The 26,652-nt window shown below is 38.1% G+C and overlaps 2 protein-coding genes across 2 annotated transcripts; both read left to right on the top strand.

The window, feature by feature from the left end:
- The first annotated feature begins 7,066 nt into the window (after positions 1-7,066).
- Positions 7,067-21,550, top strand: LOC128106706 (calcium-activated chloride channel regulator 3A-1-like). The gene is given in 10 exon segments (XM_052732235.1): positions 7,067-7,814; positions 9,707-9,847; positions 10,045-10,192; positions 10,532-10,640; positions 12,223-12,400; positions 13,957-14,184; positions 17,103-17,418; positions 17,968-18,135; positions 18,648-18,778; positions 18,781-21,550. Coding segments are annotated over 10 exon segments (1,701 nt in total). The 5' UTR covers positions 7,067-7,655; the 3' UTR covers positions 18,904-21,550.
- A 36-nt stretch (positions 21,551-21,586) lies between these two features.
- On the top strand, positions 21,587-26,419 carry LOC128106434 (60S ribosomal protein L39-like). Its single transcript, XM_052731939.1, has one exon. It carries the CDS (start codon positions 26,145-26,147, stop codon positions 26,394-26,396), a length of 252 nt encoding a protein of 83 aa, XP_052587899.1. The 5' UTR covers positions 21,587-26,144; the 3' UTR covers positions 26,397-26,419.
- The last annotated feature ends 233 nt before the right edge of the window (positions 26,420-26,652 follow it).

The following is a 26,652-nucleotide window of genomic DNA, read 5'->3' as shown; positions in this document are numbered from 1 at the left end:
GGTTTGGTTATAGGGCTTCAGTACATTGTCCATTAAAAAAACTCAAAAAAATTATGACTACTCTATAGCCACACCATTTCATAATTATAAAAAGTTTTTAACTAATCAGTTACTACAATATTATGGATATAAGCCTGATACATTTACAAATGAGCCTATTATAGATGATTCACTCCAGGATGGGTAGAACCTATTTATGTTAGTCATTCTCCTTCACATACTTCTAATGTTTTTCCAGGATTATTTAAAATTTTTGCTGCAACTAACATAGTTTTTCTAAACAGCCTAGGAAATCTAAAAGTACTCTTTGACAATTAGATCTTGTTTAAACTACCCTTATGATAGATACACTCACTGGACAGCCTTCAGATTTAAAAATTACTAAAATAAAACAATCTTATCAGGTCAATTGTTCTAAATTATTTTAACTAACTGTGTTGATCCTATGTTAATTAAGAATTATTCAGTTATTTTACGACTACAAAGACCTTCTTAGGTTATGTTTCCTGTAGATCTAAAAGGTGATGCCTAGTTTGACAATACAGCCATACAAATCCTAAAAAGAGTTAAGAAATTAATTAAACCAAAGTGCTTTGTTACAGCTTTAGTTATATGCATTAGTGTTTTTAATAGACATCCTTACTTCAATTACAGTCTCAACAGGGGCCTTGGTTTTTCAGACATAAAAACTACACATTTTGTTAATGATTTAAATAAAAATGTCTCTTTAATACTTACAAGACAACAAATAATAAATAAAAAACTAAAATTAAAACTTGATGCTTTAAAGGATGTAGTTTTAACACTAGGACAAGAGGTAAAAAATATTAAAATACAACATTCTACTAAATGCCATGCCAGTTTTCGGTACATATATGTAACGCCATCGCCTTATAATGAGAGTCATAATTAAAATCTTACTAAAAATCATTTGTTAAAAATTTAAAAAAAATGATATTACCCATGATATGGCTAAATTAAAATACTAAATTTCCGCTATGAATAAAACACATCTTAAATCTACTAATTTAAAGAATTTGTTTCAGTTTATTAGCTCTGGTTTACAGTCCTTAAACCCTGTTAAATGGTTACATTAGATTATTGGTGGTGGTGTAGTATCAAGAATAATAATAATATTATTATTATTCTCCTTATGTTCCAGTCATCTTCTGACTGTCTTTTCTTCCATCTCTACAGCCAAAACAGATATCTATGAACTTCAATTAAAAAATTAAGAAAACAAAATGAGATGCCACACCAACTCCAGTAGAGTCTGTGTGACAAGTTGCACAGATTGAGGTGAGAACTTCAAAAGAAGGAAGCCTCCTGGAACTGGTTGTAAAACTCTTAGCCAGAGCAAACTATTAAGCGGTAGTTCTCATGGCAACCTATCTGTTTTATCTCTATTTTCTTTCCATATTTACAAGACGGTTCCTGATAGCCTAGGCTGAGATTTCAGGTGAAATATATGAAATAGAAACCATCCTTTGAGGTAATGTCACTAGCCATGACCTTATGTCCAAAAAGACCATGGCTTTACTTCATAAATCATTTACAAAATTATAAAATAGTACAACGATTAGATAAAACTTTCCCATCAATAAAATGTCATATGACTCTACATATGTCATCAAAAAATGGGCTTATATATATAATAAAAAAGCCTTAAACCAAAAAATTAATAATCTAACTTTACACCTTGAATATTTAAAAAACTCAGTACTAGTTATTAAACAATAACTAACAATAAAAATGTATTAACCTGGGCTGGAGAGATGGCTCAATGGTTAAGAGCACTGGCTGCTCTTCCGGAGGTCCTGAGTTCAATTCCCAGCAACCACATGGTGACATCTATAATGGGATTTGATGCCCTCCTCTGTCTGCAGGTATTCATGCAGACAGACACTGTGTGCTTAATAAATGAACAAATAAATCTTTAAAAAAAATGTATTAACCTGTTCCTAAGAATGTGCCATCTGCCTTGAATGATTTTATGCACTAACTTGTTCTTGAAAACGCACCGTTCGCCTTGCATGATTTCCTGCTTTACTCTGGCAAATGACAATGATGTTATCTGTCCTATCCGTGATTGCTTCACTAAACACATCTTTAGGAATTTTAATATTTGTTTCACTATGTATAAAAATCCTTACTTAAAAACTAGAAAACACACTCAGATTCAAACTGCCTCTGTGTTAGTGTCTGTTTGTCACTGCTGAAGCCTTACCCACCTAGCCTTTGAGGACCTTCGTCCCAGGGACTACCATATCCGACTGGGGTGGTCCCTGACAATCATGAGAAACCATGCTGAATTGGCTTCTTCAAGTTAAGTGCTGTGGGATGGTCTGTATGTCAAATATGTTGCTGATTGGTCAATAAATAAATCACTGATTGGTCAGTGGCCAGGCAGGAAGTATAGGCGGGACTAACAGAGAGGAGAATGGAGAGAACAGGAAGCTGGGTGAGAGAGACACTACCAGCTGCCATCAGGATAAGGAAGATGTAAAGTACCGGTAAGCCACAAGCCACGTGGCAAGGTATAGATTAATAGAAATGGATTAATTTAAGCTGTAAGAACAGTTAGCAAGAAGCCTGCCACGGCCATACAGTTTGTAACCAATATAAGTCTCTGTGTTTACTTGGTTGGGTCTGAGGGGCTGTGGGACTGGCAGGTGAGAGAGATTTGTACTGACTGTGGGCCAGGCAGGAAAACTCTAGCTACAAATGGCGCCCAACGTGGGGCAAGAGATTCCACCTAAAACCTAAAAAACAAAAGATTCTAAAATGGAGCTAAAAACAGTTCCTAATTGTCTCTCTCAAATGAGCGGCAGCTGCCGGTTTGAGGTACTGGCGGGTTCCTAGCGTGTGAGCTCGACCTGCCGCCATATGGCGGGAATGAGGCCTCTACAAGTGGCACATTAAGCTGCATTGTGGATTTAGCCTTTGCTAGTACAAAACAAAAAAAGAGGTTTCTGGGCTACATGCTGCTTGGATAAAACCATAGACCCACAAAGGCTCCCAGAGCTGGCGGTAAGCATACTGCCGCCATGTTGGAAAGCTGAGGTGGGCGGAGCCAGCAGCCACAGCTGCTGCAGCTTAAAGCAACAGATTCACAATAAGACAGATTCAGATGTAATAGTTTAAAATGTGTGTAAAATATACGTAGGCTTAAAAGAGACAAAAAAAGGTGATATATACAGTATAGAAACAAATACATAGTTTTAAAAAATAAAGTCTTTAAAGAGACAGTAAAATTGATATAAAAAAATAAGCCACGTAAAGATGAATATTACACAGAGAATCTGGATTGTGTTGTCTTTGGGATTTTTAACTGCAGAAAAACATTTGATTGTAAAAGCTGTTGAGTTATGCCAAAATGTATATTTTAAAGGTACCTTGACTTCAAAATTTGGATGTAAGGATATGTTGCTTTGGAAAGGAGGCTCTGCTTTTGTTTCCACAGAAAGCCAGAGGCTATGGATTTGTTCCAGATTAAGACACATCAGGTTTGACCACCCAAGACCACCTGAAAGGTCTCCGATGACACCATGGCCCAGATGATCCAACATCCAGGACCGTTTCAAGGCAACTGGCTCAGACGATACACCCTCATGGACTACTCCATAACCCTAAAATATTCTTTGTGTCCCCATAAGATACAGTGCCCCCCTCCAGCAGGAAGTAGTAAGAGAAGCTACGCCCAAATTCCCAAATATATCAAGCTGACTTTGGAGATGTGTAAAGGTTAAAACCTTCCTTTTTAAGAAAAGAAAAGGGGAAGTGCTGTGGGATGGTCTGTATGTCAAATGTGTTGCTGATTGGTCAATGAATAAATCACTGATTGGTCAGTGGCCAGGAAAGAAGTATAGGCAGGACTAACAGAGAGGAGAATGGAGAGAACAGGAAGCTGGGTGAGAGAGACACTACCAGCTGCCATCAGGATAAGGAAGATGTAAAGTACCGGTAAGCCACAAGAAACGTGGCAAGGTATAGATTAATAGAAATGGATTAATTTAAGCTGTAAGAACAGTTAGCAAGAAGCCTGCCACGGCCATACAGTTTGAAACCAATATAAGTCTCTGTGTTTACTTGGTTGGGTCTGAGGGGCTGTGGGACTGGCAGGTGAGAGAGATTTGTACTGACTGTGGGCCAGGCAGGAAAACTCTAGCTACACTGTATGAGTCCAATCTAATCCATTTACCAGGCTTTGAGCTCTTTGGAGGCAATGCCAGAGTTTTCGCATGTCTGTACTTGAAGACAGAGCACTGGGTAAGGCACAGGAAGCACTAATTTCTTCCCATGAACTTAGAAGAATAAGGAAAATCAAGGAATAAACATTAATTTATTGAAGTCTTTTATGCACCAGAATAGTATGACACACTCTTTTCTTTTATTATTTTATTTGTTTGCTTGCTTGCAACAGGGTCTTACTGTATAAGGCAGAAGTGCCAGCCACTAAATCCTGCTTTCACACGTTGTTTCATTCAACCCTCACAACATTCCTGTTACAGGTATCACTGTTCTCATTTTACAGGTCTCAAAATTGAGGCTGAGAGCCTAAAAACAAATCTCTTTCCTCCAAACTAATTTACAATCTAGTAAGGAAAAATATTATGGATGTCAAAACAGCAAAAGCAAGGCCAGTAGGACATAATAACAACAGCTGAAGCAAGTTCAAAGAAAAGAAAGTGGTTTCTTTAGGAGGATTTTGTAGATGGTACTATAAAATCTTGCTTGGACTAGCAATGATAAGATAATGCTAATCGTTAAAGATAAACGCACTCCAAGGAGCTACAGTTTTTACTCTGGCACCCACAGTTCTTTCTCCAGCCTTAGGACAGATTCTTCACTCCCCACCCCAATTAAACCCTACAAGACAATAGTCACAGTTGTACAAAACTTACTCCTGAAAACAGGGAAGCTGATTAGCTAAATAGCCTACAATGTGTAACGTATGCTATTTGTTGAGGCTTCTTAGGAGTCAGGACATTGCATGAATTTATTTCTATAGATTAATTCATTTAGTGTTTCCAACATCTCATAATAATTCAGATATTTCAGAAAAGATAAAGCTTAAAAAGGAGTCATGCAACCCTAACTTAGAAATATGTGACTATTAAGTGACTAGGACAAGGAGTCAGGCTCACATTGATCTGACTCCTGAGCCAACTCATAATGACATTGTGCAACTAATCAAGCTGTAAAGCTCTTTATTCAATCAAAAAAAAAAAAAGAAAGAAAGAGAGAGAGAAAGAAATCTTAGGTGAAGCATATTAAGTTCTCAAGTTACAAACGGTTGTGGAACATTCAATACCATCTGAAAGCTGAAACCAACAGGTAGCTATCATGGAAGGTAATAAAAGAAAGTCTCCATTTGATCCACAGCCATTTTTGAAGCATTGTGCTTACAGCATTCCCATCTCAAGGACGAATATAAAGTCATAAATCACCGCCACTCCCACTTCAGTCCTCTTTGTTGTGTGCTCTTTTATACAAGCCTTTCCATCTGCTCTTTCCTGGTGCTTTCTTCCCAGTTGCTCGCCTCTCCCTATAAACACACCAAAGACTTAGACCTCAGGTGCTGTCTGACAATGGTGCTGGTGATGGTGATGCTCATGGCAATGATGAATACCCACAACCATGAGGACAACTACACAAACAACCCAAAGAGGGCTCACTTCAGTAAATACCTGTTGCCTGTTGCCTGAGCTGTCTTAGAAAGTATAATGAATGTGTTTATCATAATCCCCACTGACATTGAGCAGCTAAGTCTGTAGACTGAATCCAATGAGGAAGGTGTAGCTAGAGTTTTCCTGCCTGGCCCACAGTCAGGACAAATCTCTCTCACCTGCCAGTCCCACAGCCCCTCAGACCCGACCAAGTAAACACAGAGACTTATATTGGTTACAAACTGTATGGCCATGGCAGGCTTCTTGCTAACTGTTCTTACAGCTTAAATTAATCCATTTCCATTAATCTATACCTTGCCACATGGCTCGTGGCTTACCAGCATCATCACATGCTGTTTCTCATCATGGCGGCTGGCAGTGAGTGTCTCTCTGACTCAGCCTTCCACTTCCCAGCTCTACTCTCCTCCTTGTCCCGCCTATACTTCCTGCCTGGCCACGGGCCAATCAGTGATTTATTTATTGACCAATCAGCAACACATTTGACATACAGAACATCCCACAGCACTTCCCCTTTTGTTTTCTTAAAAAGGAAGGTTTTAACCTTTACACATCTCCAAAGTCAGCTTGGTATATTTGGGAATTTGGGCATAGCTTCTCTTACTACTTCCTGCTGGAGGGGGGCGCTGTATCTTATGGGGACACAAAGAATATTTTAGGATTATGGAGTAGTCCATGAGGGTGTATCGTCTGAGCCAGTTGCCTTGAAATGGTTCTGGATGTTGGATCATCTGGGCCATGGTGTCATCGGAGACCTTTCAGGGGGTCTTGGCTGGTCAAACCTGATGTATCTTAATCTGGAACAAATCCATAGTCTCTGGCTTTCTGTGGAAACAAAAGCAGAGCCTCCTTTTCAAAGCAACATATCCTTATATCCAAATTTTGAAGTCAAGGTACCTTTAAAATATACATTTTGGCATAACTCAACAGCTTTTTTAATCAAATGTTTTTCTTCAGTTACGAATATCAAAGAGAACATAATCCAGATTCTCTGTGTGGTAGCCATCTTTACGTGGCTTTTTTTTTTTTATATTAGCTTGAGCCTATTGCTTTAAACTGCAGCCTTCTAAGCCTGAAACGGCGCTGGCGCTGTGGCTGCTGGCTCCGCCCACTTCAGCTTCCCAACATGGCGGTGATACGTTTTCCGACAGCTCTGGGAGCCATCAACTCTCAGAAATAGTGGGTCTATGCTTCTATCAAAGCAGCGTGTAGCCCAGAAACCTCTTTTTTTTTTTGTACTAGCAAAGGCTAAATCCACCACACAGCTTAATGTGCCGCTTGCAGAGGCCTTATTTCCGCCAAACTGCAGGTCGAGCGTGCATGCTAGGAAACCACCAGTAGCTCAAACCGGCAGGCTGCCGCTAACTTGAAAGAGACAACTAGGAACTGTTTTTAGCTCCGTTTTAGAATCTTTTTTCTCAGGTTTTAGGTGGAAACTCTTGCCCCACGTTGGGCGCCATTTGTAGCTAGAGTTTTCCTGCCTGGCCCACAGTCAGGACAAATCTCTCTCACCTGCCAGTCCCACAGCCCCTCAGACCCGACCAAGTAAACACAGAGACTTATATTGGTTACAAACTGTATGGCCGTGGCAGGCTTCTTGCTAACTGTTCTTACAGCTTAAATTAATCCATTTCCATTAATCTATACCTTGCCACATGGCTCGTGGCTTACCAGCATCATCACATGCTGTTTCTCATCATGGCGGCTGGCAGTGAGTGTCTCTCTGACTCAGCCTTCCACTTCCCAGCTCTACTCTCCTCCTTGTCCCGCCTATACTTCCTGCCTGGCCACGGGCCAATCAGTGATTTATTTATTGACCAATCAGCAACACATTTGACATACAGAACATCCCACAGCAGGAAGGTCATCAAGAATAGGAGTATTTCACTCTACAGGATCCAAATCCCTGAGTGAGGCAGACACATAAAAACCCTCCTTTCGTAGCTCCCTCACTTAGCATGTGCAAACATGGTGTCAGGTCTGAAGGTCCTTCTGTTCCTCAGCCTGCATCTCTTGCAGGAGGTGAAAAGCTCCATGGTCCATCTGAATAACAATGGATATGAGGGTGTGGTCATTGCAATTAACCCCAGTGTGCCAGAAGATGAAAGACTCATCCAAAGCATAAAGGTGAGAAGGGTTTTATTATCTGTATATTTGCATGTCAATAATTCTTTTTATCTAGGCATTTAAACACACACACACACACACACACACACACACACACACACACAAGGTTATACCCTCCCAAAATCTCTTTGACTGTGTTCATCATGTCTGCAGTATTATTACAGTCAAGATGAGTATCTGCTTAGTTTTCTATTTTTATTATATATTAAAATCAGTGTCCAAGCTCTTAATAAATTATTAGCTAGCTAAGGTAATAGACTTTAGAGCAAGTGGAGAAATGGTCTTATATTTTATCTTAATGGTGTTGCTTTTACAAAATCTATACAGCTAATGTACACTTAAACTCCAGCAGTTTATTGTCTGACACTTTTCTCCAGTTGCTCCCAAATGTGCATCTTCAGAAAACCTAAATTCCTTACCTATCTTGCCTTAAAGAAAACAAACAGGACACATTTTTTAAGTCGATTTGTTTCTAATTTTACTTGTAATAAAAGGTTTTTAGCACATAGCACATGTACTCTATTCTTAGATTCTCTCAGTATCACTAAGATGTGGTCCAGAGGATTCTAACACTTATGTAAATGAGAAATTGATTTATAGTTATAAAATAAATGACAGAACTGAAACCAGCCAGCCTTTCATAGTTTTATTATTACCACATGGTAAAACTTTGTCTTTTATTATACTTTATGCTAATTAGAAATTTTTACTATACTTATTTTTAGTTATCTCTTCTCTATGTATATTGTGTTCATTAAAGAGGAAGTCAACATCAAGTATAACAATATGCCAAACTATAAATTCTCTAGTTGTGTAAAATATAAAATTCAGGATGAGAAAACATCATCCGTGCAAGACAGTCTGTGGACAATACATTAATTCCCAGGACATTAGTGACAAAACATATGAAGAATAAATCCAAATCGCTCAACTTTCCACCATTCTCTTGAGTACTAACCCAGGCCACCTTTGGCCATTTGCCTGGGTGTCTTCTCTTCCTTCTTCTCTGTGTATGCACTTGCTCCTTGGGTGGCCAGCCACCTTGCTTCTTCCACTCTCTCCTCATCACAGGCTAAGTGTAGAGAAGTGTGACCCTCAGCCTCTTGGGCATTTGTGGTAGCTTTCTAGTGCAGAAAAGCAAAAGCCGTCTTCAGTTGCTCTCTGCTGCTGATGGTGCATTGGATTCATTGTTGGTCCTTACAACGGTGTTTACCATCTGCATCTGGATCAGCCCCAACTTCTAATAACAGGACAGAGATCTCAGCTTGTTTGTCAAAGCTGCACAAAAGAAGGAATGCAGCCATTTTGATTGACAGCATTCACTTTCTCACCTTTTCCCAGAAGAACTTTTATAATCTTATCCAGGTCAACAGAAGCAGCAATATGAGGAGAACAACCAGCTTCCTATTTCTCATTTACTGGCACTCCAAGTTGAAGCAAGAATTCAGCCATTTCTGCATGTCCAGCTGAGAATGCCCAGTGCACTGCAGATCTGCTGTCCTAGTCAGCTCCAGGAGCCAGGGATATTGACCATGACCCTCTTTACCAACCCCTCCCTTCTGCTGTAGTCTGGGTTCTGACTGCTAAGTTAGACTCTTAACCCTTCCTTAGTTTTCCAAGCATCTCCCACAGACCTCCAATCCTAATTACTTTTATAACTGATCCAGCATCTTCGCTCCTATCGCCAACCTTTACTGCTGGCCTCAAGAGGTTACAGGTAAAAAGCACCCATGAATTTGGGCACGTGAAAGAAACTTACAGGTTCAAGAGACTTTGTAAAATTATCCTGTTTGAGGGAAGGGGGCTGTGATTCAATTCTAGTTTGTGTACATACTTTAATGCTAATTTTGTTGTGTGACATTGTTACCACAATGCACTTTTAATTTTATCAGGAAATGGTAACTCAAGCTTCTACTTACCTGTTTGAAGCCACCAAAAGAAGATTTTATTTCAGGAATGTAAGCATTTTAGTCCCAATGACCTGGAAGTCAAAATCGGAGTACTTAACACCAAAACGAGAATCATATGACCAAGTAGGTGTCACATCCCTCTCTTAAGCTTCTTTCTGTGCCTTTTACAGATGAATACATACATTTTGATAAATGCTAATTGTGTTGGGAGTAAAACTAGTAATACAGCATTTATGGGTATAAAAGAGATGATCCTTGTTTGTAAAATCTCACTTCTAACGCCCTTGTAATTTGACTGGGTTTGTTCTTCTGCATTGTAGGCAGATGTCATAGTTGCTGATCCTTATCTGAAAAATAGAGATGATCCCTACACACTTCAATATGGACAATGTGGAGATAGAGGACAGTACATACATTTTACTCCAAACTTTCTACTGACTGATAATTTGCCTATGTATGGACTCCAAGGTAGAAATATGTATTTTATACTTCATAATTCCACTGGGAAAAAGCAAACGACAACTATTAATGTGGATTTCTAAAATGTAAAGAAAAGTAAACATTAAGTAATACCTTCATTTAGAAATATGCTGATTATAATCAATCTGTTGTATATATAAAGTTGATAATTAAATGAGACATTTGTTGGTTTCATTTCCATTTTATCTTTTTTGGGCAAATGAAAAATATTGATTTCTAGAGGTCTCCAACTCAGTTTAGCAGATGAGCAAGAAATTCAAAGTAGAAGGAAAATCATCCTTAAATTATTTCAACTACAGCTTTATAGATGACAATCTTCTCTCTCAGGCAGAGTCTTTGTTCATGAGTGGGCCCATCTCCGGTGGGGAGTATTTGATGAGTATAACAGAGACCGTCCCTTCTACATGTCCGAAAAGAACACTATTGAAGCAACAAGGTATCACTTGTGACCTAATCTGACTCTAAAACTTCCTCTTTACGGCTCTTCAGCACTCTCTATTTTGTAGTTCGCGTACAATTCTAGGGTTAGATTTACTCAACCCTATGTATGAACTGGTAAGGTGTTTAATTTGTCTTTTAAATTCAAAGTAGCAAACACTTAGAACAATGAGGAAGTCTTGAGAACATAGGAATCAGTGTCTGGAGGAAATAACTCTATGAGAGAATGTCAGTTAGTTCAGGGAGGATGCTAGAGAACACTCTACTCCTGTCCCCTTGTGATGTGTGGTGTGTCAAGCTGGCTTGAGGCTTGCACACAGGTGCTGTGCTTGGGCTGCTCTCAGCATGGCCGCCTACCCCAACTCTTTCAACCCCACAAAACTATCCCTTGCCTAGATAATGCCTATTCAGTCTTTACCTATTTCTCCTTTTGGTCTGTCTGCTCCTCTCATTGGAGGTTAGATGTCCTGAAGAGAGTTCCCAGAGAGCATGTGTGCACGTCTCTCAGACTTCTGCTAACCAGCCTTAGCCAACCAGGAGATTTGTTTTCTCCCAATAGAGTTGAAGATCCTTGAGACTATGGATTTTGTTTTGTTTTGTTTTTGTAGTTCTCTAACAAAGTCAAAACTAAGCAAAGGATTATCAAATGATAAGTATTTAAAACATTAAACAAATGAATGCATTTCCATATCATCAGTTATAAAAAGACATATATTAGTGAAAACAAGGCTCTAAACCCACATTTACAGTGTCCCTGCACTATGCCCAGAAACTTTGAGACTCATCATGTATAAGTTAGGCTTCGCAGACAACCCAGGAGCAATCTCTCTTGAAAGACATCACAACCACTATTATCCTTGCAACACAAACAAACTGTGACATGAACTAATGTCATGAAGTATGAATAGGGGGAAATTATACACATAAAGAAGGTTTAAGAGTCCTTTTCATAGTCTCTGACAGGGATTTGGTAACTATCTTTGTCATGAAGCCCAATGGTTTGATGCCTGTGTCCTTCCAATTCTTCCTTTAGCAGCTTACTGGTTGTAAAGATGTAAACTACAAATTACTATACCAAATTTAAAGCCACATAATTTATACATAGAAATTTAAGATTTTAAACATATTTTGACTTCCTCTCCTAACTGAAAAAAAAAATCCTCTGTAACCCTTAGCTAATTTAGTCTTTATAATATCCACGTAAGTTTGAAATTACTATCTTATACCACAACCACAGAGGAAATAGATTTATTGATCATATCAAGAAGCCAATGGCTGCTTATGAGTATACAGAGAAAAGACAGTTTTTACTAAAACAAAGAGTGTGTACAGGTAATCACTGTGCCTACTTTTGTCAAAATGAAATGCTTGTGCAGGACCAAACAGAGTTGTCACTGAGAAAAAGACTTCGGAACATTGGTCTTTATTGCTGACTTGCCTAGGTTTAATTTAAAAACAGAATGTGTGACTTCAAAACTGGGGCTGAGGGTGTAGCTTTGTGGTAGAGGGCTTGCCTAGCATGCACAGGCCCTGGGTTCAACAGCTTGCACCACAAAAGTAATCCAATTCTTTTATCATAGATGTTCCACTCATGTTTCTAGCAGAATCATGGTCAAAGAATGTCAGGGAGGCAGCTGCAAATCAAGGAAATGCCAGCGAAATTCAAAGACAAGACTGTATGAGCCCAAATGTACATTTATCCCAAACAAAGCCCAAGCTGCCAAGAACTCCATAATGTTCATGCAAAGTCTTGATTCTGTAAGTACTTTCCATTTACTCAAGAAAGAATCCTTGTGAAGTATCAAGTGATGAAGCTATATGTCTACTATGATAGTAAGCATCTCCACAACGAGAAAGAAAATCACTCATTCAGCCCATGTCAAGGGTGTCTGGATAGTATCCTACCCCTTCTTATGAAGCTGTTTGTTATCTTCAAATGTAGCACTGTACCCTTCTTAGTGAGTCACATAACTTCTCAAATCCTTCTCTCACTGATGTCTATTGGACCTGTGTGCAGAATAACAACCTTACTTTAATGTTTCTCCCAAGTGTTTATTCATATCACTCCCAAAGTAATCTACAATGGAGTTTTCAGCTGACATGTAGATTTTTCACTTTCTTCTCATTAAAGCTTACCAAACCATTATAAAATGATAATATTTGGGAAATATACATGGCCTGCCTCCATAAAATAGAGAGACATAAGAACAAAAGTTCACAGAGATAATGGTTTAAATACATAGTTTGATGGGGATCAACAAATGTATTAGTCAATGGACTTGACATAGAAACCCCCCTGTCATTCTCAAGATGTCTCTGAGAGAACACTACTAAATATGATACTTAGTTCGCTTATTTTAAAAATGAAATTGAAATATTTGTTTCCCATTGTTATTGTTACGTTTATAAAGTCTAATATAAATAAGTTTAAGCTCAGTGCTTGATTCAAGGTAGGTACAAAACAAGCCTTAAATTTTACGTTAAAATGGATAATGTATTTTCAAAATATCTAGTCATCTCTTTCCCTAGGTAAGCCCAATCTTTTTTATTTTTAATTTTTACTTGACATATAATAAATTTATGGGATACAACATGATATTTCAATAGACAGACAGAATGTCTAATGATGAAATAGGACTAAATAGCCTATTCATTACCTTAAAGATTTATGCTCTTTCTTGTGGTAAGAACATTCAAAATCCTCTCCTGGAGAGGATTTTCAGGGTTTATAGTAATAAACATCTACTGGCAGAATTATTAGATGCCATTCATCACTCAGAGAAATGTCTACATCTCTTATACTTTTATTATCTTTCAAGGGTATTGTTTATATGTGTCATTCATCAGCACTAATAACAAGCTAAATAGCTAGAGTAACTGTCCTCAAGTTTCTGGGCCAACTATGGAGATGTGGAGCATTGACAATAAAGGACAGCCATCTCTCCTATTCCACTTTTAGGGGACAGAAATTACCAGAACCTGTAACACTCTTCCTGTAAATATAATTCAGAATGGGAGATCCTCAAATGTTTAGATTAGGAAACAGCAAGGTGACTTAATCACATGACCAGCCTCCATTCTTCATTGATGGTCTAACTTTAAAATCTCCAAAAAGTGTTTGCTGTGTGTGTTGATAGTATTACTCACTTGAACTAGAGGCATGTAAAATGTATGTCCAAACACCTGATTATAAAGTTATTCTCGTCAGGAGACAAATCCTGTTCAGGATGCACAAGGTAGCTAACTTCATATTTGGAAAAGAAGGTGATCCCCTACAAGTTTTTACAATATTGTGTTTGAATTTTTTTTTTAAGGTGGTTGAATTTTGCACAGAAAAAACCCACAATACAGAAGCCCCAAACCAACAAAACAAAATGTGCAATTACAGAAGCACGTGGGACGTAATCAAGAAGTCTGCTGATTTTCAGAATTCCTCTCCCATGATAGGAACAGAAGCCCCGCCCAGACCTGCATTTTCACTGCTGAGGTTCAAACAGCGGATAGTCTGCTTGGTGCTAGATAAATCTGGAAGCATGAAATTTGTAAGACACTTTTTGCTGACACTCTCAAATTAAGTATTAAAGTAAAATACAGAAATATAACTTAATTTTATCTTAGTTGTAATAAACTAACACACATATGTTTATGCCAATGAACAATGAGATTAAAAAAATGATGGTTAGTGGAGGTTATAAGATTATGGATAATTTTTATCTCATAACTTTTAGTTCTAACTAGACAAGTTTAATTGCACACACACAGAAAAATGAAGTCAGGTGAAATTGTGCTTGCCTAATCTTAATTACTCAGGAGGCTGAGACAGGAATATCACTTGTGTCCATTGGCTTTAGGCCCATGTGGCCAACCTACCAAGATCTCTTCTCAAAAAAGAGTAAGGAAAGGAAAAAATGGAAACGATCTATGATTCCACCACTGAACACATCGCTTCATGCTTTTCTTATTCTTCATGTCTACATTCTTCTTCAAAAATGTAATTATATTTTGTGTGTATTATAATCTGATCTTTTACATAATATGCCTTAAAAACTCCCCATGTAAAAAAGGATTCTGTGAAAGATTTTAATAATTATGCCATATTTACTGAAGCAGTAAGTTCAGGGCTTACATGGGTCTACACTAGGTCCTCTGCATATATAGTATAGTTACTCACTTAGTATTTTTATGGGACTCCTGACTGTGAGAATGAGTGTGTCTCTGACACTTGTGCCTGCTCTTGGGACTCTTTCCCTCCTGTTGGGTTGCCCTGTCCAATGACAATATGACAGTTTTGGTTCATCCTGTTATATATTATATTGTCATGTTTATTGTCTTTTAGAAGCCTTTCTTTTCTAATGAGAGACAAAAAGGGAGTAGATCCAGAGATAAGGAGGAACTGGGAGGAGTAGAGGGAGGAAACACTATATCATGCAATAATTTAATCAAGCCCCTGTCGTTGACAATCTTTGATGATTTTCTACTTGGTATTTATTAAAATATACATTTTAAAAAATATTTCATTCCAGTAAATTATTTAATAGATTGTTAGATAAAAAGGTAAGAGCCTGGCTCTGCCTCCCGAGTGCTGGGATTAAAGGCGTGCGCCACCACCGCCTGGCTAAGTAATGATTTTAACATCTGATTTTATAAACTAATAACATGGGTATGAGTCCCTATGTGTTCTATTAAGATGATTTTTAAAATGACTTATCTGTTACTGTTTTAGCATTGAGAACACAGAAGGGGCCTTTATTTTCTGATATAAATTGGTAATTAATGAAAACCAAAGAATAGATTACCTCCGCGATGCCTGGTATTTGAAGTCGAACAGAGAAAATATTTAGCTTATCATCACCTCGGAAATCTGAGGTTGTATATTTTTTTCCTTTTGGATCTTGAAGAATAATTTCTGGCTTTTGTATTGTCCAGGTGATAACAAAGAATGTGTCATTGCCAATGGTACTATCCACCAATACTGTACCGGTTATCAATTCCTTCCCTTTAATATTCAAGGCTTTGCTTTCCAACTGTTACAGAAATAAAAAACAAACATACAAAACCCCCTATGTTCTTACTATGGAATTTTAAAATTTAGCAGTTCAATTTTGGATTTAAAAAATATTTCAGTTAAAATAAATATTTTTTCAGTAAAATAAATGTAAGAAAGAAATTAAATTATTAAAATTAAATTTACAAAAATTATAAAGAGTAAAATAATATTATGAGGAATAAAGGACTGGAGGAGATGAGACATGTGTAAGCCATGGGAACCGATTCAGTAAGGAAGTGCTTCCTCTATACAACAGACCCGTTCTTAAGGGAGAGTTATCTGTTAGAGAAGACTAGGGAGTAAATAGGATAATGGGAGTTTACTGCAAGTGAGGAGACAAAGGGTTTTGCTGACCTGCAGAGCCTGCTGAGAGATGCTGCCACTTCTAGATGAAATCCCACTGAAAGCATCCATAAGGCCATTTACATCGTAATTGGCATAAAAGCGAAGCCCTCCTAAAGGGGAGTTTTCAATGGGAAAGCCTAATTACTTGTGCTGTCATCGATCTTCTTAACCATATATTTCAGATGTTTAGTTATACTCCACAAAATATTACTTTTCAAGGTCCTCAGTGTTGTAGTGTCCCACGCCGAATTCTACAATTACTAAAACCTTGCTCAAAATAAGTGTGATAAGAACAAAGGGAAATTTAAGGAATTAAAATTGTTTATGATTGAAAATCAGTCACCAAAAGGAAGTGCATGCTATCTTAGCAAAGCCTAAATGTAGTACAATACTATAGAAATGAAATTAAAACCAGTTCTTAGAAGATAATGGCTTATGTTCTAGTTGGATCAAAACCACATCAATGATAATTAAATATTGACCGTTTAGAACAAAGTAAAGATTGATGAAAATAGATAATGGAGACAAAGGAAAAGTGAGATTACCTACATGTAAGAAGCTGAAAAAAATAGGTTACAGAGGAGAAACGATTGCTTAAAATATGGTATTCATTAATACTTATGGAACTAATAAGTGTCAGGAAGTCCATCTGGGCGATTACTGCAGTAGCCACACAAGGCTTAGGATGCGCTGGGACCTGACAGAAACACTCCACGATGGAATGAGCCCTGAACGGGTAGTCAGGCCTTTCAGGCAAAGCATTTTGAGCCTCTAGGTTTCCATTTGCTCTTGCATAAAATTGGGAAGTCCAAACATGGGAGTTGGAGGCCAGCCTGGGCTACCAAGTGAGTTCCAGGAAAAGCCACAAAGCTACACAGAGAAACCCTGTCTCGAAAAACCAAAAAAAAAAAAAAAAAAAAAAAAAAAAAAATCATTACTTAGGCAGAGGGAGTGTCTGAGTGGTGAACTAGCTTAGCTTGCAGGAGGCCCTGCTCCCTCCTCCTCATCAAACAAGTAACCATTATTCTTCTTTTTACATTTCTAGGTAAATATATATCCTAAGCACAGAATAAGAAAACACTACCAAAGCAATTAAAATATGTTTTGTTTCAGACAGGGACTTGGACCTACAGCCTCTTCAATAAGGCTAATGAATCTCAGTTGCTAACAGTGACGGTGACCACTCGAGCAAGAAGCCCTACCACACCCCCAGTAATCGTAACTGCTCACATGAGTCAAAACACAGCACGGTACACTAGACCAATGATTGTTTATGCACGAGTCAGCCAAGGGTTTCTGCCTGTTCTGGGAGCCAATGTCACAGCCACTATAGAAGCTGAAGATGGACATCAAGTCACACTGGAGCTCTGGGACAATGGAGCAGGTAATGGGAACCCGCGTTGACAGCATTGAATTTAAAATTCTCTTTCTGGACTCTATCTCAATGCTTCCTCTGTAGGCTTAAGAACTGTATTTCAAAGTGAATGGAATCTAGTTGTAATGTGTCAAACCTCTGCACAGATGTAAACACCATCATCATCTTCATCATCATCTTCAAAGTTGGTGAGCAGTTTTACTTGAACCATGGAAGGAAGTTGAGTACAGTTCTTCTCCATCTCCATTGTCAGTTTTAACGTATTTAGTTTTCTCTATATTTTCTTATCTTGGTAAGTTTCTTATAAGAAATAAGAACAGCTATTACTAATCAAATGTGCACCACAAAAGGACTGAACACCTACTGTGAATTACTCCAACACTATGGGTCATAACGTGACCAAGACAAGCTTTGAAGCAAAACGGTGTGACTCTAGGATTCATGTACTTGAAACTGTGCTATCTTATCTGTGAAATCACTGACATCACCTGTGCTCACAGTCACAACTGTGACTAGTTTTTCTAACTAGATGACTAATTCTTACATTCCATTGCCAAGGTGCTGATACACTCAAAAATGATGGCATCTACTCAAGATATTTTGCAGAGTACCATGGAAATGGGAGATACAGCTTAAAAGTCAGGGCCCAGGCAAGAAAAACCTTCACTAAAGTAAATTTAAAACAACCAAACAAGGCTCTATATGTACCTGGCTATGTTGAAAATGGTAAGTAACTTTCAAACAGAAATATGTGTGCTTTTAGGTCTAATGAATACAACAAACATCAAAAATCCTAATAGACTACTGAAAATCCAGGCATGTAATTCCTTGTAATCATCTGAATGTTTCAAGGTCAAACTCAGGTCAGTGGATTCGTAGACCATATTTCTGCATATTTTGTTAATACCCCTTCAAGTCATCATTCCATTTACATCGATAAAGCTCACTAAGCATCTTTATGATGGAGGCTCTGTGCTAGATGCTGGAGCTGTAAATAGGGATGAAACAACTTGTGTCCTCAAAAAATTTACAGGCAAGTGTTAGATATAGTTTAACTAAAATTTAACGTCCCCTCATCCATTTCAAAATTCCGTTAAAACAAGATTTTTTTTTCACTAAACGTTGTACTTTTCAATATCTGCTGCTAATCAACATCAGCACTGAGTAGCTTCAAGATCAACCTACAAGAACAGACATGAAAACATAGAAAGTTACATTTTTTTTTGCGGGGGGTGTAGGTGAAATTATATGGAATCCATCTGAACCTGAGTATCCAGAAGACAAAGACACTACTGTGGTAGGCAGAGAAATCACTGGAGGGCCCTTCACTGTGTCTGGAACACATCCTGGTGGTGACATACCCCTCCTGGGTTCCCATCCAGTAAAGTGACAGATCTGGAAGCCCAGTTTGAGGGAGATCATCTTCACCTTACATGGACCGCCCCTGGCAGGATCCTAGACAAAGGAAAAGGTAATCTGGATGCTGAGTTTTAAAACATTCTAAAAGAAAGCCCATTATCTTTCATTTGCTAAAACTTCTCCAAAGTCTTCTTTATGGGTATTATTTATGGAGTGGCTACAATAGCTCATTGTTCACCTACTTTTGTAGATGTAACCAACCGTCTTATTAAATAAGAAACACAGAGCTGATTCAGAGAAGAAAGCCAAGAGGTCAGAGCTAAGAGCCTCACCCTTCCTGCTTCAGCGATCCTCTTCAGTCAAGAGAGCTCTCCAAAAAGGGACCTACTTCCTGTGTGTATGTCTTTATAGTCTTTCTGTTCTGCCTTCTCATTGGTTGTAAACCCAAACATGTGACTGCCTCGCCACTGCCTGTATGTACCGCCCTCCAGGTCCTTAAAGGCGTGTGCCACTGCCGCCACGCACTTGCTATGGCTCTAATAGCTCTGACCCCCAGGCAACTTTATTTATTAACATACAATTAAAATCACATTTCAGTACAAGTAAAATACCACCACATACTTTCAAATACAAAAACTTGAACACAAAAAGATACAAGTTGAATCAAATTATTCATGTTTTAATAATTTAAAATTCTAATACAGTTTTTTCAGATTTTTGTTATCAAATTGTTGCTTTTAGTTTGAACTATTTTTAAATTAAATGAGAAGAAGTAACACCATTCTGTTGGGTTCTTTAGTGTAAACAAGGGCAATTTTCTAAGCATTTCTGTCTGTGCTCAATTTTGTTCAATTATTGTTCAGTATTGAACATTATTGGGTTCTCTGGAACAAGGTCTACTCTTAGAAATCAATTAAGTATGAAATACACATAGGTAAAGAGATAACTACAGATAGATGATAGATAGACAGATCAACCTAAATAAAAAACAATGTTTGTGTGAAGAATAGTTGAATGGATAAGACTTATCAGTGGAGAAACTAAATGCTAAACATAATTAAGGGATAAAAAAATCGAACTTACCACATATTTTAAGCAGATTCTACAATATCTAAAAATATAAAAAATAAAGTGTTTATGCTAAATAAGAGCTACAAATAATTTATATTCACAATTTATAAGCTAGTTTATGTCACTTTCTCTGTTAGATTTCTAAAGTCAGTGTGAAATTCAGTACTCACGTAGGTATCCGCCTTTCCTTTCCAGCAGCTAACATTCCAGTCACCCGTTAATTAAATACTTACTAAATTGTTCTAAACACTTTTCATTCGTTATCATTTACAAACCTCACTTCAGAATATCAGCAGTCAAAAACTTTCTGCTGAATTAATCAAATGACTAAGTCTCCGTTTTACACTTTTAAAAATGGAGACGAGAAGGATGACAGGAGGAAACTCAAGATGCGGGTCGAGGCCGCACCAGGTCCTGAGCACATTAGTGTAATTAGTGCTCATCCGGCTTCTGTGCCTTTGACTCATCCTCATCTGTCCTCTGGTCTCTCACTGAGTGCCCCACCCCCACCCCCTTACTCCTTCTTTCAACTGAATAAAAAGTCACAGAAGATACTCACGGTCTTTACCGCACATGAACATTATGCATTCCTTGTTCTAACTTAAAACTGAGTTCAGCTCTTTCTACGTCCTTCTAAAAAGAAACCCGGACTCTGGGTGGCGGGCTGGTATGACCGATACTGAATTATCTTTTCTGTGATTTTTGTAACTGGACATTTTTTAAAATAACTGTTCATATACTTGTCTTTAAAATCGGTGAGATGAGATAACCAGATACAAACTGTACCTGGGCTCTCCATCACTAAAGCGCCGCATGCAAGGCTGGTAACTCCTACGCAGGCGCAGTGCAGTGTCGAGAACAGTCATCACAACTCTAATGAACACGTCTCTTTTTTCCAGCGCAAAGATACGACATCAGAATGGGTAAGCATTCTTGGGATATAAAAGAAGATTTTAACAAGGCTACTTCAGTGAAAACTCATTCTCTGATTCCTAAAGAGGCTGGCTCAAAAGAAAATTTTAAATTCAAACCGGAAAAAATTGAAAATGGTGGCAAGCTCTACATTGGGATTCAGGCCATCAATGAAGCCCACCTCAGATCAGAGGTCTCCAACATTGCCGAGGCTGTCAAGTTTATTCCTGGTTTCGGTACCAAAATGCCCACACCCAGTTTGACAATTTTTCTATTTGTTGCAACTTTATTCATATTTAAACTGGAAATTGTAGTAGAACTAAAATTCCATCTTATTTAGAATTAATTTACTATCCTGTTGTCTACTAAACAATCTTTGTAACATAAAAGTGGATGTTCAATGTTGTAAATTTTGTATCTGAGTCAATTAAAATCAACTAAGTTGCTCTATATAAATCAGAGTATTTTCTTAAAATCTAACTTTGAAGAGTATGAGTTAAAGTGAACAACTCATTTTCCAAATATTAATATAGAAAAAGCTATTACACTAAATATAATATGTAATTTTATACAAATAAATGCACAGAGAAACAATGTAAATCTCAGAAAGAGAAAATGATGTCTGTTTGCAGTGTATATCAGCCAAAAAGAAAGAAAGGAAGGAAGGAAGGAAGAAAGAAAGACTAATTTCCATAGAGCATTGGGAAACTAATTCAATACACAGGCAAAAAAAAAAGTAGTATTCTGTAGGCAGTGCACACATGGGTGAATCCAAATTAGGAAAATCCTCCAATTTAAAAGGTAAATTTTAAAACTAATCTTTAAAATGAAAGAAATATCTAGACAGCCTTGGGATTACTAAAATCTTTTAAGAAAAACCTGGCTAGGCCAGGCAGCGATGGTGTACGCCTTTAATCCCAGCACACAGGAGGCAGAGCAAGGTGGATCTCTGTGAGTTCGAGGCCAGCCTGGTCTGCAGAGCAAGATCCAGGACAGGCACCAAAACTACACAGAGAAACCCTATCTCGAAAAAATCAAAGTAAAAAAGAAAAAGAAAAACCTGGCTAGATATGGTGGTATATGACTGTGATTTCAGCAATTAGGTATCATGGTAGAAGGGTTATAGGTTAGCCTAAACTACAGAGCCCAGTTTTGGGCTAGCCTGAGCTACACTGCAAGATCCTGTCTCCAAAAAGAAAACTTTTTAAATCTGATAAGGCATTATTATATGTTCTCTGTGTTTTTTTATTAGAAAGCAAAAGAAAAACAGGCAAAATGCATAAGTAGGCAAATGACTTTGTTGTATTGATCAGTTTTCTGTGACACAGAACACTTCTGAACAGGTAACATATTAAGGGAAGTGGTCTGGGAGGCAGCCTCTGGCAAGGGCCCCATGAAGCCTCAGCTCCTGATGCAGATCAAGGACAAGCCTGAGCCTGTAGGAGACACAGAAGATGAGAACCACACTCACTTTGTGATAGTCCACCCTCACAGTACTAATCAATTCCCATAAGAAGGACTCCAGGCAAAAGCTTTCTAGTCACAGCAAATCCCTTCTCAGCATAATTTCAAGATGGGTTTTAGAGAAAATAAGCCATATTCAAACCATGCCAAAAGCCTAGTGGCAGATGAGTATTGCCTAATATTTAATAAGACAGAGAGTCTTTTTCTAGTACAGAATCTATCAAAGCAGTCCACATTCTCTTGAATCGTTGACTGAGAACTACTGTTTAAATGAAAATCAAAGGAACTATTCGAAAAAGATTTCCAAGGTCAATCTTCTCCGTTTGTCCTTTTGAAACATATGCTGTGTTATATATCATTTTCAGATAGACTGAAGACTCAGGTATAATGACACAAGCCTTTAATGCCAGCCCTCTAGAGGCTGAGGCAGGCAGGTCTCTGCTGAGTTCCAGAACAGTCAGGACTACTTAATGAGACCCTGCCTTGAAGAAGAAAATTAAACCAAAGCTGAATGGCCTGAGAAGAAACTCAAGACTGCCCTGTGAGCAGCTGTAACCTACCATGCGACATACTCCCTCCCTTGGGCTTCAGTTTCCGCCCCAAAGCCTTCTTCCTGGCTTTCTTCCCCTTGAGAAATTGCTCTCTGACTCTGGGTTCCCTGGTGCTATGCTATAACTCTCTACAGAACTTTTCTCACTCTACTTTGTATTTTGAATGTTATTTTACTCCAATTACCCATGAAACAAGTCTTCATGTGCTATAGAGGCAATGTCCACATTGACTCCGTTCTGTCTCATACAGAGCATTGGGAAGGAGCACAGAACGCAGAGAACCAAGCTTATCTTCTGTATGGGTGAAAAGCACCAAGATTTACTGGTGTTTAAGGGACACATGCTGTCAAGAATGCTCTTTGCATTTCTTTTTCTTTTCATTCATTCATTTAGCTATTAATTTTTTATGCTGGTTTTGGCTTTTTTTGAGATGGTCTCAAAACACACATAACCCAGTAATGGAGGTCACAAAATGCTTCATGCATTTTTTATTTAACTTTTGCAACATTCCTTTTAGAAAGATACTGTTCTCCTCATCTTACAGCTAAAGAAATAGAGAATGAGAGAGGTTAAAGTTGTGGGTGCGGGGGAGGAAACTTTTTTGCCAGTAATAGTGTGTGTGAGTTATTCAGGTGATATGTTTGTCCAAATCAGCCCAAGACAAACAGGAGAGGTACAACAGTGCCTCAACTAGACTGCAAGAGAAACCGCTCTAATGAAGATGTTGTGGGAAGATCTTACAGATGAGGCTTCACCAAGCCCGGACTGGCAAGCGTGGGCCACTCCCAATGGCTGAAGATAGGAACATGCAGAAAAGCTGTGGTTTCGATGCAGTAGCGGGTTCTTCCCATATTCTCAGGCAGGCTCAGGGACTTTCCACTCCCCGAGTAAATACTGGAAGACTCGATTTACAGTTTCACAAAATAAAGCCATGAAAACCATTTTTAATTAGCAAAAGTTTTGTGCCAACATTCATACTTACAATAGCATATGATACTTAATAATAATGTATAATGCTTCTTAAGGTTTTTTTAAGTGTCAAAGTCCTGCTTGAAGTGTTTTTCCTAGGTTATCTGATTTAGTACTTCCATTATTCCACAACATTTCTTTCACAGAGAAAATGAGTGTCTCCATTCCAGCCAGAATGGATTGCCCTATCTCTGCATTTTTAAATTTTCTTTTTATTAATTTTAATTATATGCATGTGTTTATGTCTGTGTGGGGGTGTGTGCATATAAGTCATGTGCCCAAGGAGGCCAGAGGCATTGGATTCCCTGAAGCTAGGGTTACAAATGGATAGGAGTGTCTGACATGTATGCTGGGAACTGAACCCAGGTCCTTAGCAAGAGCAGTATGTGCTCTTAACTGCTGAACCATCACTCTAGTCCATTTTCTCTGCATTTGTGTTCTTCATGGTTCTCAAGACATTTGATGAGGGAAGATAATCTTCACTCTGTACTACTGATGCAAATGCTAACCTCTTCCAGAAGCAGCCTCACATACATCCCCAAGAACAGCATTCCAACAGTTACCTGGGCATCCCTTAGCCCAGGTTAATATCAGTTAAAATTACCTGTTACAACAGGAGACTCAATTAAACAAACAAACAAACAAAATAACAGCAAGCAGGCTTCACAAAGAACCAAAAAGGGACCCAAAAAATTTGAGTACGAAAGGTATTCATTAAAATAAGACTAAATTCTCAATGAGTGGATTTGATTATGACTGGAAAATACTAATAATTCATTTTCACTTGGCCATTTGGAAGATGGACCTGCTGGGCATAGTGGTGCTCACCAGTAATCCAACACTTGGGAAATGGAGGAGGGAAGATCAGGAGTTCAAAGATATACTGAGCTACATAGCAAATTAGAGATCAATCTCGGCTATAGGAAAGATTGCCTAAAAAAAAAAATCAGGAAAGAAAAAGGAAGGAAAGAGGGTGACAGAGGCCAGGGGAAAAAAAGAGGTACAGACCTGATGTGTTATCACTTCTGTACTTGAACCCTCAATGTTATGTCTCTCCATGGAAGACAGGACATTTCAGAAATAAGCATCCAGGAGAGAATGTGAAGTCACAGACACAGACAGAGATATCACTTCCAGAAAGCTATAACAAGGTCTTTCATTTGTTGTCCACTTTTGAGTTCAGATTCTGCTGAAGAATGACATTGAAAGGTTTCTTCCTTCAAATTGCCAAAATTAATAGTTCAGTCCTGAAAGATTTATACAACTGAAATTTTTAAGGCAAGCCTGCCTAAGAAAGTCCATTATTTGGCCCAATATTTAAACAAAACTGTAAGTCTTTTTTTCTCAGGCAAAATAGATTCTAGTGATCCACATTCTCTTGAATCTTCGTTTAAATGGAAGCAAACAAACAACAAAACTACTCGGAATGATTTTCAAGATGAATTCCTCTGATCTAACTTCTGAAAAGTAGGATATGTAACATATATTTTAAATATGCAGACCCTATGGTGGAACTCCCTGAAGTCAAATACCAGTTTTCCCCACTTCTGAGACTTCCTCGGGGCAAATGAACTTCTCCACGCTTCTATTTTCCAAAGAACGACCTCCTCCCAAAGGCTTTCTGATTCCCTTCATCCTGAAAACTTTTCCACTCCTGGGCTCCCAAGTGGTGTAATATAATTCCTTTATTGAAGTTTGCTTGCTCCATTTTTCATTTCTTATTGTATTCCAATCCAACCCACATAACAAGTCTCCAAGTTCTTTGGAGCCAGTGCCTGCCTACATTACTCAGTTCTGTATTGCTGAAGAGCAGATCGCTGGCATGGGGCACAGGACACAAAGAAACACTCATCCTTTTTCACAATAATAAAGAGGAATGAGGAAAAACAACCAACAAATATTTATTGCTGGGTTCAGGACTTTGTTTGCACAGAACTTACAAAAACTGATTTTATATATGAGTTTCTTTTTCTTTATATATAAATATATTTTTAATTAAATGTACTCCTTGCTCCCTCTCAACATCATGGCTTTTTCCTTTGTTATTAATGTATACATACACATACCTAGATATATAATATAATCTGCTTGGCCCATTAGGTGTTGCTTATATGTATATGATTTCAGGGATGACCACTTGATAGTGGATAGATAGCCCTAGGAAACTTATCTTTTTTCTTTCTGTTGTTCCTGGCTTTAAGATACACGGTTTACCCCACCTGTAACCCAACAGTATATGGCACCAAACCCAGCTTCACATGCTATTCCATTTAATCTTTACAGCATTCTTTTTAGAAGACCTCCGTGTTCTTGTTCAAAGTAGGGAAACTGAGCCTGGGGAAGAAGTTAAACTCAGAAAAACAATCTCTTGCTAACAAGAGAATCGAAAATCTAATAAGAAGATACATTATGTTGGTGAAGCTGAGTGATTCAACAGAGACAGAATACAATAGCAAGCTCTTCTTTCTTCCACCATCGTGTGCCCTACACTTGACCTGGTTTCTTGCCATGTCTGCTCACAAGACTTTCAGACTCAAGCAATTCCCAGCCAAGAAACAAAAGCAAAATCGTTCTATTCCTCAATGGATTCGGATGAAAACTGGTAACAAAATCAGGTATGACTCCAAGAGAAGACACCGGAAAATGAAGCTGGGTCTGTAAGGATTCACACAATTGCAATACTGAGGGTTTATACTGGATCATGGTCATTGATCAATCCTACCAGATGGAGGTGACCATTTTTAACCTAGAGACTTGGTCATGTTTCAATTGGTGGTGTGGTTTTTCCAATAATAAAATGTAGAACCTTTCAAAAACAAAAAAAAATTACAATGACTCAGGGAAGCTGAAAAAACACTAAAATGCTCCAGATAACATGGGAAGTTTTTACAGGAAAGACTGCAGCAAGCCTGGGCTG

Source organism: Peromyscus californicus, unplaced genomic scaffold (genome assembly GCF_007827085.1).
Source record: "Peromyscus californicus insignis strain IS unplaced genomic scaffold, ASM782708v3 Scaffold_9__1_contigs__length_137607984, whole genome shotgun sequence".
NCBI classification, from domain to species: Eukaryota; Metazoa; Chordata; class Mammalia; order Rodentia; family Cricetidae; genus Peromyscus; species Peromyscus californicus.
The sequence above is the reverse complement of the archived record's forward strand: the minus strand, read 5'-3'. Positions and strand labels throughout refer to the sequence as shown.

Excerpts from the sequence above, each read along its gene's own strand:
- LOC128106434 (XM_052731939.1), top strand. The coding sequence starts at position 26,145 with ATGTTGGTGAAGCTGAGTGATTCAACAGAGACAGAATACAATAGCAAG.